The sequence below is a fragment of the Aulonocara sp. 'chitande type north' Nkhata Bay genome, linkage group LG19 (assembly GCF_057382095.1).
Source record: "Aulonocara sp. 'chitande type north' Nkhata Bay isolate Kocher_YH1m ecotype deep benthic linkage group LG19, A_spYH_male_GT1.1, whole genome shotgun sequence".
NCBI classification, from domain to species: Eukaryota; Metazoa; Chordata; class Actinopteri; order Cichliformes; family Cichlidae; genus Aulonocara; species Aulonocara sp. 'chitande type north' Nkhata Bay.
This window is the reverse complement of record NC_141362.1, coordinates 4,729,940-4,743,854: the sequence shown is the minus strand read 5'-3', so window position 1 is coordinate 4,743,854 and position 13,915 is coordinate 4,729,940. Positions and strand designations below refer to the sequence as shown.

The 13,915-nt window shown below is 41.9% G+C and overlaps 1 protein-coding gene across 4 annotated transcripts in view; it reads right to left on the bottom strand.

Annotated features, from left to right (window-relative positions):
• Window positions 1–9,637, bottom strand: part of hectd1 (HECT domain containing 1) — a 46,821-nt gene extending 37,184 nt beyond the window's left edge. For all 4 annotated transcript variants that reach the window (XM_086274024.1, XM_086274022.1, XM_086274023.1 and 1 more), the window contains exons 1-5: window positions 9,453–9,637; window positions 4,505–4,664; window positions 2,172–2,321; window positions 1,837–2,071; window positions 260–487 (exon numbers count right to left, since the gene is read on the bottom strand). In XM_086274024.1, coding sequence (XP_086130150.1) covers window positions 260–487; window positions 1,837–2,071; window positions 2,172–2,311 — 603 coding nt within the window. In that variant the 5' untranslated portion in view covers window positions 2,312–2,321; window positions 4,505–4,664; window positions 9,453–9,637. The remainder of the gene's footprint in view (window positions 1–259; window positions 488–1,836; window positions 2,072–2,171; window positions 2,322–4,504; window positions 4,665–9,452) is intronic.
• Window positions 9,638–13,915: the final 4,278 nt, after the last annotated feature.

Genomic DNA, 13,915 nt, shown 5'->3' with positions numbered 1-13,915 from the left:
ATTGTAATATCTATTCATAGAGAAAGAGACAATCCAAACTCTGAAACTTCAGTTATCTCAATACTTGGTGCACCCCCTTCATATAGTAGAAAGAAGCAGTTTTAGCTCCACCCCTTTTATGACCACCCTCAGTTTAGGAAAAGTGGCAAATAACACAAATAAGAAGGGAGGGCAGCAACTATTTCAAAGTCTCTTTCATACCATGTATTTGTAATCAGAAAAGTGCATTAACTGGATGCAACCCCTGTTCTATATTTACCTGGTGGTCTTCGTGTTTGAGGAGGCTAGACAGAGACTCCACACAGGTCTCCAGAGAAGAGTCCTGGGGCTCCATTTTGCTGCAAAGGCGGGACACAACAGCCATGGCTGAGTGCAGAGTGTCTTTATGAACAAGGTGCCCACTGTCTCGGATGAAACTCAGCACACAGTTCAGCCCGCCTGCCTCAAACACTGCGCCAGACTCTCTGGTACAGATCAACTCCAGCACCTGGAGAAACACGAAAACATATGTTCAAACTTAATCTCTAGAAGGAATATGTAACTCCAAATCTTGGTGTACCTGAATCACAGACTTCTCCAAACTATGCCATTAGATAACATTTTTGGGTGAGTCAATGATTTATTTAAAGCACTCAACATAGAGACTGATCTCCCATCATCCTCACTAATTGATATTTCTACCTTTTCTCAGAAGATCAAAAAAAGAAAATTTGAAAAATTGAGAATAACAGGATCAAATGACAGAAAAACAGAAAATCTAGTGGATAAAGAACCCCTCTGGGCCTCTAGCACAAGTCTGATCTAACACATCGGACTGGTGACAAAGTAAGGCCTGAATAAACACCACTGTTTGGGAAAATAATTAATAAACATCTGGCAGCACATTGTTGTGATCTCATGTCTATGGCATAGCTCTGTCTCCAAACCCCAAAGAACCCCACCCAAACAGAGAAGCAGCTGATCAAAACTTCATCTCATGTGTTAGCTTTCTGTTCAGGACAATAACACAGCAACAGATCAGGGAGATGCCCTCCTCTCTGATTAGACTCCATTGAGGTTTTAAATACTCAAGTATTTGACTTTTTTGTATTAGTATTATTATTTTCCACAAATTTTACCTGTTCCACTATCATACTGCTTAAAGTGTAAAAATCACATGCGTGCCACACAGCCCAATGCTTTGAGAAAATCTGTGACAATTGTGTGCAGGAAACAGCTGGAGACACTGAAGAGCGTGTTGACAGTCAGCCCAGTAGGAAAAGATGAAACTGTAATTTAGTTCAATAGATTAAAGGTTGTAACTATTTCATCAACTGCTGCAACAGCAATAATCAAGTTTAATCAAGACATATGTAACAGCACATGCTGTGCATCATGTCTGGTTCTCCTGTACAGCAGTGGGATCAGCTGCTTGCGACTGATATTACCCTTGTTTTGATGAGCCAGGGTAGTGTGTTAGAACTATAACAGAACATATACTTTCAGTCAATTCATGTCGTGATACAAGATTTTAGTGGTGAAGTGAGGAGGTGTGATTTCAATGATTCAATGATTGTTCCAAATGTTAATACATTACTATATGACATGAGCAACTATGTATACAACTTTCCTTCACATATGGACTTTCAATGTGTGACAGATGTCATGTCAGATCACAAGACTTCCTCTTATATAAGGAAGTACGTTCCAATTTTGAGGATTTATTTGAAAGCCCAGCAAAGCAAGCTGGACTGAGGCTTTTGGCTTATGTTTAAAAGCTGTCAACAACCACCATAAGACAAGAAACAGATCAGAGAAATGAAATGGGCCTCTCTCTTATAGTCAGTTGTCTCCTACCTTGACACACTGCTCAGCCAGGTCTCTGCTGGTCCTGTTGTTCAACTCCACTACCACCAGTCGATTACACAGCGCTTTGATGGCCCCATCCACTCCCACAATCCTGCGGGTACATTCTGCCGACACGTCCAGGTAGTAGGTTATTGCTCGGGCTGTAACCTCCAGCACGTTATCTGGAGCACTCTCATCCAAGAAGATCTTACAGAGTGCTGGAAGGAATGTCCGAGGAGGACATCTGGCAGATAAGAGAGGGGTGACGGTGAGGAAGAGAGAGTGCTGAATTCTGAAATCATGACCACCAACTGAATGCTTGTGAGACAAATACACAAACTTACGTCTCAAAGCAGCGGTCGACGTTATCTGACATGAGCAGTAGCATGCAGAGTTGCTCCAGAGCAATGAGTTGCATGTCACGCTCATCACCCTGACCCATCTGCAGCCACTCCAGCAGGGTGTCTGGGTCCACATCGGCCATGATGGCTAGCCTAAAGCAACAGAAATATACAGAAATCTTATTACTGTCACTCACAGCTGTCATTTATGTGCAAGCAATCAAAGTAGAGATGAAAGATGCATAATTTAGCTACATTTAAGTAGCTAACCGAGCCCCCGTGTAAGCTATTACCGTATTTTCACGACCATAAGGCGCACTTAAAAGTCTTAGATTTTCTTCAAAAAGTACGGCGCGCCCTATAGCGCAGTGTGCCCTGTGTGTTGTAAGGAGGACGTAGTAGAGAACACCATGAGAACGCTAAAGGGTGAAGTGTGGGGGCAACCCTGAAAATGGCAAAGAGACACGCTTATGAAGCACAGTTTAAACTGAAGGCCATCAGCTACGCAGAGGAACATGGAAATCGAGCAACGGCGAGAGAATTTAAGATTAACGAATCGATGGTTCGCAAATGGAGGAAGCTAGAAAACAAGCTCCGGCAGGTCAAGAAAACGCAGCTGAGTTTCCGCGGACATAAGGCGAGGTGGCCCGAGTTGGAGGAAAGACTCGAGCGGTGGATCATCGAGCAAAGAACGAGCGGGAGAAGCGTTTCGACGGTCACCATTCGGCTAAAAGCAGTTTCACTTTCACTTTTTATGAAACTGTGCCATTTTTCCATCCGGACCAGGACTACGGTAGCGCAGCAACTTCCAGCGGATTATAAGGAAAAGCTGGCCATCTTCCGCTCCTACTGCAGCAAACACATCGGCGACAAAAACATCCAGCCCAGCCACATCACAAACATGGACGAGGTCCCGCTCACTTTTGACATCCCGGTGAGTCACACTGTGGAGAAGAAGGGGACCAGCACGGTAGCGATACGCACAACGGGGCACGAAAAGTCTTCTTTTACTGTTGTGCTTGGCTGCCATGCTAATGGACAGAAACTGCCGCCTATGGTGATTTTTAAGCGAAAGACTTTGCCTAAAGAGAAGTTTCCAGCAGGAATCATCATTAAGGCAAATGAAAAGGGCTGGATGGATGAGGAAATGATGAAAGAGTGGCTGAGGGAGGTGTATGTAAGGAGACCAGGTGGTTTTTTCCACGCATCACCATCGCTCTTAATCTGTGACTCTATGCGTGCCCATCTCACAGCCGATGTGAAAAAAACTAGTGAAACAAATGAACTGTGAGCTTGCTGTCATTCCGGGAGGCCTGACAAAGGATCTCCAACCGCTGGACATCGGTGTGAACCGCCCGTTCAAAGTAAGGCTGCGAGCGGCCTGGGAGCGATGGATGACCGATGGAGACCACAGTTTCACCAAGAGTGGAAGGCAGCGCCGGGCGAGTTACGCCACAATTTGCGAATGGATTGTAGATGCTTGGGCTAACATGTCTGCTGGCACTGTTGTTCGAGCTTTCGCAAAAGCCGGCATCATTTCCGAGGAGCCGCACGGCACGGAAAGTGACTCTGACAGTGAAGAAAGTGAACCTGGCATGTTTGATGGAGATTTAGCGCAGCTGTTCAATTCAGACACAGAGGATGAGGACTTCGATGGGTTTGATTGATGATAAAAATGTGAGCACCAAACTTTGTTTTGCTCCTGCTTTATTTTTAAATACGCACACTTGTGTGCTTGTGTGTTGTTGATGATGACGATTACTGGTAATAAAAATGTGAGTAAGGTACCGAACTCAGGTTTGCTCCCGCTTTATTTTTAAATATTTTTAAGTGCGCCTTATGTGTGTGTTAAATACAGTAATGGCACACATAACTGAGACTGCGCCTTTTAGTACAGTGCGTCTTATGGTCGTGAAAATACGGTACTGTACTAATGCTCAAACAAATCTGATTTGTACGGTTTATTTATTGTTAGATATAATTAAAAGTGTTAGCACTTCCTATTAAATGTGATTTTGTTGGCCAGCTCGCTGTAATTTACCCAAGCTATATGATCCTGATCATGTTTTAATTTGTACCAATAGGGGGGGTAACAAAAAACTTACTTGCCAGATATATCACCTTTGGGGGTTTGTATCAATTTGCCATTCATTTGTAACAGCATTTTTCAACGCTTCCTTACTTGACAATGACGTCACTAAGTGAAATACGATCTGAAGCTACATCAGTTTTTTGGTATCTGTTATGTGGACTTTGTGTGCAATCAGTGTGCTGGAAGTAAAATAAATTATTATAATTTAAAAACAAAAAACCAACAAACAAAATGAAAGCCTCACCTAGCTTCCCGTTGGCTACCCGGTCTGGCTCAACACCCAATCAGTTGTGTCGCTGTTTGGGACTCATCCAACCAACCAGAGAGAGAGAATGGGAAAGGGAACACACTTAAGAGGAAGTGCTGACGTTCACAGGGATTTCTGGGACATGAAGTCTCTCTACCTGCAAACAGGAAGAACAGAGGAGAAAGGCTCAATTGACATTCATCTGTCTGTACATGAAACACACTAAAATGATTATCTGATCCACATTTAGAAAAACAGAAGGGCCGAAAACCAATGCTAAAGTAAAGGTGGCAAAAAAAATAAATAAAAAATGCAGTTCATCTAATGGACACAAATTGGGGTCCAGCCACACCAACTCCCATGTCAGTCCTATGTTACAGCATTAACCCCCACCCCCCAAAAAATACAACAACAACACATATTTTCATCCATTTATATATTTACTATTTTATAAAGTGGGAGGTTGAATGTTTTTCCAACTCATCCATCTGGATAACAGAGTTGTGGCTGCTTTGATTTACTGGACCTCTCAAAAGCATTTGTGATGTTGGTGCCTTTAAATGGAACTGACTGACTGATATTAAGGCCACCTTTGAGGTACAGACCATCCACATTTGTACTTCTGTTTTGGTGAGTGAAACTTTTCAGTTTCATTAGTCTGTTATTTAGTACCCACCAGCAGCTACTTGTATCTGTACACTGTATCCATATAGGTTTCTGGATGTAGCTTGATAAACTTGGCACTCCACCCTTTCATTTGCGGTCACTTGTGGCTCCCAAAAACAAAAAACAAAAAAACAACACTAATGGCAGCTGCCAAAGCACTTATATTAAGGCTTTGAAATCTTGACTATTGTTGCAACTATACTCCTACCAGCCACTGACTGAAAGCAGCAGCCTATAAACATTAAGTTTACTGTGACAATGCAAAACTCAATACCAATTTAGAATTTTTTTATTGTTAAACACGTCTTCAAACCAGAGGCTCTGTTCAGAAGCATTACCATGCAGCAGTCCCTGCTGAGAGTCTGTTGGTTGCACCCTAAGTTGATTAGTGGCTAATTTGAAGTCTGCTTGCTTGTTTGACTGTCTGGATATAAACAGGCTGTGCTGATGCAGATCCTCTTATCCACAGATTAATCATCACAACTGGCATCCTGTGCATCCTGACCTCTTCTCAACCCCACCACCACCATGGGACAACCACAGCAAGACAGAATTTGGCTGGCCCTCCCCCTAACACCTTTTAACCCCTGATAGTGTTTCTATTGTCCAAGTCCAGACAGAAGTTGGGAATTACACAGTGTGATAGAAAACACTTTCTCATTCTTCCTGTTCATGACCAAAGCTTACCCTGTGGAGGTTGTCTAGGCTCTTTGAGTGTAGCTGAGAATTGGAAGGATGCCTCATAGAAACCACTTTCTAGTCTAAAAGCATTAGTTACTGTTCAAAACATTAGATAGTGAAATCCACTATATCAGCGGTCCCCAACCTTTTTTGCGCCACGGACCAGTTTATGCCCGACAATATTTTCATGGACCGGCCTTTAAGGTGTCGCGGATAAATACAACAAAATAAAACTAGTACCGGTATCGAAAAAAAGAAAATTCATTCATAACACACGTGAAAAGACCAAGGAAAACCGAGTAAACGATAGAAATGATAACAAAATAACGCTGAAAACCGATAAAAACCCTGAAAACTATACATTTCACACCTGAGCCTCAACTCTCGCGGCCCGGTACCAAATAACTCACGGACCGGTACTGGTCCGAGCCCCGGGGGGTTGGGGACCGCTGCACTATATATAACAACCAAGACTTTAGGTCAGCCATTAGTATATCAAAGCTTTAAGATATAGTTCGAATTTATAATATAGAAGATCTGGCAATGGCATGTGCCATAACACAATAACTTCAGTAAAGTCAGTGTTTCCAGACGCTACTATCACAACACTCTTAAACCCCTGCCACCACTCTCCCTCTGCACCTCCAGTTCTCTCACAAAGTTTTCCTGCAGCATGGAGGGATACAGCTCAGCTACGGTCACCCTGTAAGAATTGATCAATTGATATGAACTGCATGTGTGGCAACATCTGACAAAGCTCTTGTGACTCATCGAGTAATGCGACCGACTAGCCAATAGGTGGCACGTCATATTTTTGGGATCACTTGAAACCCTAGTCGAGTAGGTACTAAAAATGTACCTGGTACCAAGTACTATCACCCTATTGGAAAAGGGTGATAAAACAATTGTCTTATACAGTTGAAAAAAAAATATTTTAGTTTGTATGAGGTGGTGCTGTGTAGGGGTGGGCGATATAAACGATATACGATAGAAACTATATAAATTTGGCCAACGATAGAGATTTTGACTATATCGCTCTATGATTGATTGGTAATTTATTTCAACATGTGAACAATATACAAGTACATTTAGAAAAGAAATAAGAGAGAAAAAAAATACTATACAAATTACATACAAAAAACCATTCTGATTAATTTACATGTTGAAAGGGAGTGGGAAGAAGTATACACTTATTTAATCCCACCCCTTTGCCATATCGCGATGATGTCGTCAAGCTGCGCCTGTTTTGGTCGAAAGCATCGCAGCGGCTAAAACCATTATCATCTGCAAATTATGCCGGTCGACAGTCATAGCAAAGAGATGAAGCACTTTTGAAATATGGGGAAAGCCAAAAACTGCGCTTCCTCCACTTCCGTAACATTGATTCATTAATGCTGAATTCTCTCGCAGCTGTTCTATTCCCATGTTGTTGCAGTATATTAATAACTAACCTCGTATTGTGGATGAATAATCTCAGTTGTTCTCCTGACTGAAGTTTGGCCCGTGTATAGCATCCTGCTATGCGATTGCATTTGTCCCTAACCACCAGAATCCCTCACGTTAACTTTTATCGAGTGGAAAAAAAGTTGGCGTTCATCCTCCAGCTTCACTGAGCCAATTTCTAACATTCAAAGAGCTCAAGCAAGAACAAGTGTTGTGAAAAATGAAATGTGTCCACTGCAGCCACTGTCTGTGCTTTTCATGCATTAATTTTTCATCCACAAAATTTCTTTCACAGTTTCCCTGTTCCCAGTAAACTCCACTATTGCTCCCTTTTTCATTTTGGCCCACCTGTCAGCCAATCAACATTGGACAATTGCTTACATCATTCAATTCTAGTGACACACAGTCAGGATCCTAGAACGTGCATGGGAGTGCATTTCGGGTGGGGGAAATCTCATCTCCTCCTTCTGTCTGACCAAAAAGTATACGTGGACACAGACATTTGCAGGATTAGTGAGTCACAAAGACACAATACTGGTAGCACATATGAAAAGTTTTACTACTGCACACGTTAAGGACTGCTATGAATTGTTAACTTGGCAGTTGCTGTGTGTTCGAATAGGTATTCCAAATTCAATTTCCAACGAGGAACTCAGGAATTACAACTTATTCAGGAATGCACCGCAAGTCAGACTTGAGGGGGCATTCCAGCTGAAAATTCTATTAGAAACTGAGAAAATCTGACTACAAATGAAACAATCAATTTGGAAGTGACCTCACTCACAGTTCTGACATCCAACTTCAGAGGTAAATATGGCAGCATTTAACCAGGCAAGTATTAAGAACCAATTCTTATTGTACTTACAGCGATCTGGCAAATGGAAAAGCTTCTTAGGGAAATGTGGGTAGACTAAAAAGAAAACTAATTTAACACCAACACATACTGGAGAACACACACCTGTAAAACTTTGTTAAATTATCTAATCACAAAAAATTACTTTTGCATAGACTGTACTGATTTTGTTGAAACCAACTTGCCGAAACATAGCTTTTCCAATAAGGAGTGGATACCTGAGACAAGATTAAAAGAATGTAAGCTCTCCATAAAGCATTTCTTAAACCAGAAAGACAGCAATTGAAACATGGACATTTATTACTCAGTAATTCGGCAAAGTTCGCTTGACATGACTGAAACCTACAGAACAGCTGCCACGCTCACAATATGGTGAAACAGTTACAGTACACCAACATAATAAAAGTTACACATCACATAACAGTTACACAGCAAACTGTTAAGAGAAGTGACCATTAGGTAAATAAAACAAAACAATAATATAAAAATAAATGTTGATGTAGTAACACAAGAAATCAACATTTAAATGTTCCCATGTTGAATTCAAACTTTTATACTTTATATATACGCAATGTTAAAAAGTCGGGCAAAGAAAGCTTTGTTATGACTAATGGAAAACAAACGTTCAGCCATATCCGAGAGAGCTAATCGTATGACCGCAATTTTTATTATTTGACGAGCCATACGGAGCCGAACTATTCACACAAACCAACTTAAGAGATATAGAACAGCTATGTTATTGGAAGCGATAAGCCTTAGAGTTAGCTGTCCAGTTGGGTACATACAGTTTTATAGTCGAGTAGTAGCTTCACTTCCAGATTCGCTAATGTAAAGCATTGGCCGATTTCAGGCCGATAAAACGAAATAAAACTTAAAGAAATCTCCATAATCCCTCAACCTCAGACTCGGCTGCTTTCAATTAAGTCATACAATTGTTTGTCGCTCAATATAAAAGTAATTTCATGTACCGAAACCCGGAAAGCCGGCTAATGTTAGCCGATTAGATAGCCTTAGCACCACGTTAGCTTTCAAAAGCAAGCTGACTTTAACAACAAAAAAGCTTTCTCCCTACTAACAACTGAAGCGTCTGGTCCAAAAATGTTTTTTTAACTATTCAAATCATTTATATCTGTATTTTATGCTTGCTTTGTCAACCAACTATACATGCGGCCTCGGACTTCTAAAGGGAAACCACCGGACTCGAGTTCCACGAGAGCCGAGAGGCCACGATGAAACAGCGGACACAAAACTCAAGCGACAACGGCCTCGATCTTCAGGTCACCAGCAGAACGATTCACTCACCGTTTTTGCTCTTTTCGACAGAGAGACGATCGACAAGTGTATGAATAATTCTTCAGGGTTCAAATACAGGGTATAGAGCCGTTTGTGTCGGGAGTTACGTCAAGGTGTTTCCATTTCTTCTCAAAGAGTCTTAAGAGGTCAGAGTGGACGGCGGCCCGCAAAACACAACAGACCGGACTGAAATGGAGAGCTGAGGCGATTGAGCCCGCTGCCTTCAGAGGTCACTATCTGCCTCGGAAATGCCAATGTTCAAAAGCTATTCGCTTCATTTTTTCATTAATATTCTTAATTATTCTCAAAAATGTATATATCACGACTTGTAAATCACGAGCTCTCACATAAATATCATTTTAAAAAATAATATATAACACACTGAATATTAGCACGGCGTGGATTTAAATTTACAGATGTCCCCAAACAGCTCCCACATCTCCCTTAAACTTTAATTTGTACTTATGTAGAGCCACGAAGTAGCATGTGCAAGTGGCCGTTTGCCACTGTCCCTGCATCAACAGCCATGTATAGTTAGATTACTAGAGGTACACATCAGAAGCGTTTGCAGTTACAACTTAACTAAGGTGTTGATGTAATGCAGAAGTATAAATATATAAAAGTAAAGCAGAAGTACAAATAGAAAAGTAAAAGTAAATATATAAAAGTAAGTATAAATATTTATAGATATTCTAGCTGTAAGGGCCAATATATTTTCCTATATTTTCCAAAGTTTGTTCATAACAAACACCATGTTTGAGCTGTTCATAAGTTCACATGGCAACAGATCTGTGGCCATATGTCTTGGACACTTGGGTAAAAAGAGCTTCTATGCTATCAACTGATCACCACCTGGTGGTGAATTGGATCAGGTGGCGGGGGAAGATGCTGGCCAGACATGGCATACTCAAAGTATATTGAGCAAGCATTGGGGACATCTGGCAGAGGCCCCAGTCCTCCAGATCTTCAATTCCCAGCTCTGACAAGACTTCAATTGCATTCTGAGGGAGGGTGGGGACAGTGAGTCTGAGTGGACCATGTTCTGCATCTGTATTGTTGAGGCAACTGCAAAATGCTGTGACTGCAAGGGCATTGGTGCCTGTTGTGGCAGTAATCCCAGAACCAGAAGTTCAAGGGAGCTATCAGGTTGAAAAAGAAGTCTTATCATGCTTGGTTAGCCTGTGGGACTCCAGAAGCAGCTGACAGACCAGCAGGTCAAGCGGAGTGTAGCTGACCCAAAAACTCGGGTGTGGGAGGAGTTGGTTAGACCACTGAACAAGACTTTTGGTCTCAAAGCGGTGGTGGGATGTCACTGACCTCAACTGAGGACATAGGTAAGGCAGTGGAAGGAACACTTAGGGAATACCTCAATCCCACTGTCACGTTTTCTGTATGGAAGAAGAGTGAGGCTGAGGGGGATGACTCGCTTATCACTTGAGGTGAGGTCACTGATTGAGTTGAACAACTGCTCCGTGGTAGGGTAGCTGGGCTGGATGAGATTCACCCTGGATGTTGTGGGGTTACCCTAGCTGACATGTCTCTGCAATGTTGCATGGAGGTCTGGTGGTGGCTTAGATTATATTGCACCAATTCATTACTAGTGTGCATAGGAATTTGTCCAATCAGTCTGCATGTTTTTTGTGGACCTGGAAAATCTATTTGACTGCATATCTCAGGACATCCTGTGTGAGGTATTTAGGGAGTATGGAATGTCTGGCCAGTTGTTACTGGCCATTCGGTCCCTGTACAACTGCAGCAAGAGCTTGGTTTGTATTGAGTACAGTAATTTAGATTCATTTCCAGTGTGTGTTGGTTTCTGCCAGGGCTGCCCTTTGTCACAGATTCATAGTTTTTATGAACAGAATATTTAGACATAGCCAGATGGTGGAGTCTCCAATTATTGGGCTTTGTTGAAAAACATCTTTGTTTTTTGCAGATAATGTGCTTCTGTTGTCTTCATTAGCTTGTGACCTCCAGATTGCTCTGGGATAGTTACTTTTGTAACCTGCTGTAATGTGGATTTTATACCAGGTTTTCGTGGTCAAGAGAACTGAAAGTGGAGGAGTCAGTTTAGCAGTTAAGACACCTTCAAACTCTTATCTATGGTCCAACATGTGGGTAGGGACAGAAGGAACGATTGGCAGAAATTAGCTTCCTCCAAGGGGTGTCTGGGCTCTCCCTTTTGGAGATGACCTTGGTCATTTGAGAGAGCCTCAGATAGGATAAACAAACTTAAAATTGCTCAGCCTATTATGAAAAGTGAGTTTACTACCCTGAATACATCAACAGCCTGTGCGAGTTTTGTAATAAACTCTTCTGCTTTCAGTGGAGGCTCCATTTGTTACAGTAATATAGCAGTATTACTGAGCAACAGAAACACACATGACCTTGTTCTAACAGTGTGAGAACTCAGTGAAAAGCTATAGGATGGAGCCAAACTGTTGGCACTATGATGACGTGACAACTTCCCTAATCACTGCATATTTGCAATTATCATAGGCATTACTTAAGTTTTAGGCAGTGTTGGGAAGGTTACTTTTAAAATGTATTCCATTACAGAATACATGCCCCGAAATGTATTCTGTAACGTATTCCGTTACGTTACTCAATGAGAGTAACGTATTCTGAATACTTTGGATTACTTAATATGTTATCATGCTGTTTACAACTACGTGAATGTACTATTGCTGTGATTTATTACTGTTACTGAAGGTCCGCGGCTCCGAACCGTAGTAAAGGGACCTCTGGATAATACGTCGGGCTCGTAGCCGAAAACTAGCTTTACTTTGTTGTCTGGGTCAACTTTGCTAGCGAGAGACAGAGAGAGGCGTTGAAAGGCTGCTCCAACGGAGCTTATTGTTTTTGGAGGAAAACACGAACAAAGCGTACAGTCGAGTCTTAATAGCTTACTTACAACTGGGCTCGTCAGGCACTCTTCTTGGCTGCAGTGGTTATTATTATATTTACATGCTTCCAGCTCCCGTTTTTGCTCGATGACAACTCGTACTTCCTTTTTCTCCCTCCCTCCCTCCCTCATAGACAAATAACGGGTATGGCAGTCCATTCTCCCTGCAGCACGGACTACACTGCCTATGATGCTACATTCTTTAGAGCTATACCGGTAGCATTCCAACAACAAAAAGGCCTCTCTCATCCAGGAAACACGCAGAGAGAGAGCGTCACCCTGTAACCATGGCGCTGCCGCCTGGAACAACAGAACGTAGCTGTCAAACAAAACCCAAACAGTCCTGACCCGCCACAATATGAAACAGGGAAGTACCGCCGTGTAATCCATTTATTTCAACAAAGTAACTGTATTCTAAATACCACCTTTATAAACGGTAACTGTAACGGAATACAGTTACTCATATTTTGTATTTTAAATACGTAACGGCGGTACATGTATTCCGTTACTCCCCAACACTGGTTTTAGGTGCTCTGTATGTACATAAGACAATAAAAGACAAACATGCCTACAGGAAGGCAGGATGGAATCACAAGGCACTATAGAAATCAAGGCACTTTATATTGTAAGGTAAAAACCTTACAAAAATACAAAGAAAACAGAGAAAACCCCAACAATTATAGGACTCTCTTTAAGCAAGTGCTTTGGTGAGAGTGGGAAGGAAAAACTCCCTTTTAACGTGAAGAAACCTCCAGCAGAACCAGGTTCAGGGAGGGGCGGCCATCTGCCGCGCCAGGTTGGGGGTGAGTAGATGAAGACATGACAAAGACATGCTGTGGAAGAGAGACAGGGATTAATAATAACATGTAATTAAATGCAAAGAGGTGTGTAAATACATAGCTCCACGGCGGGTGTTGCAGTATGGGGAAAACCGATTATACACAGGAAAGGGTTGGTGGTGTACCATGGGCTTTTGTTTACAACTACGCTTCCTCCTCACTGTTACCTAGCCATCCTGTTTTCCCTTGGGACAATCTGCTGGGGGAGAGCCAACGGGGCCTACGCTACCTTTGGCTGCTCCAGCTAGAGGGGCCTAGCTACGGGTTTTTCAAGGGTGCGAAGCCGGTTCAAAAAGTGATTGCAGGAATTTAAGCTGTTAGAAATTACTCGTTGACCTAAATTCTGTCAAAAACAGATCAATCATATCTCTCAGGAAGAATGTCAAGTAATTTGGAGCCAGTAAAAGCATTCCTATCATAAAATAGCTGCTGCAACCAGTTTTTGTTAAAGAGACCAATTTATCCTGGTACAATGTGCCACTGACATTAAAACTAGATGATAGTAGTTCTATAAAAGTATTTGAAGTGACCAAAAAGGACTGGACTGACGACAATATAGGTACAAATACGCAGAGTCATGAAGATACTTCAAAAACAGGTATTCTTTTTAATTTGATCTACAATCCCTTCATGAATCATGTTCACTAGAGTGTATTTACTAATATTAGTAAAGACAGTAGACGTTAAAAACACATAATGACATCAGAAATCACTTTTTGGCCCAACAC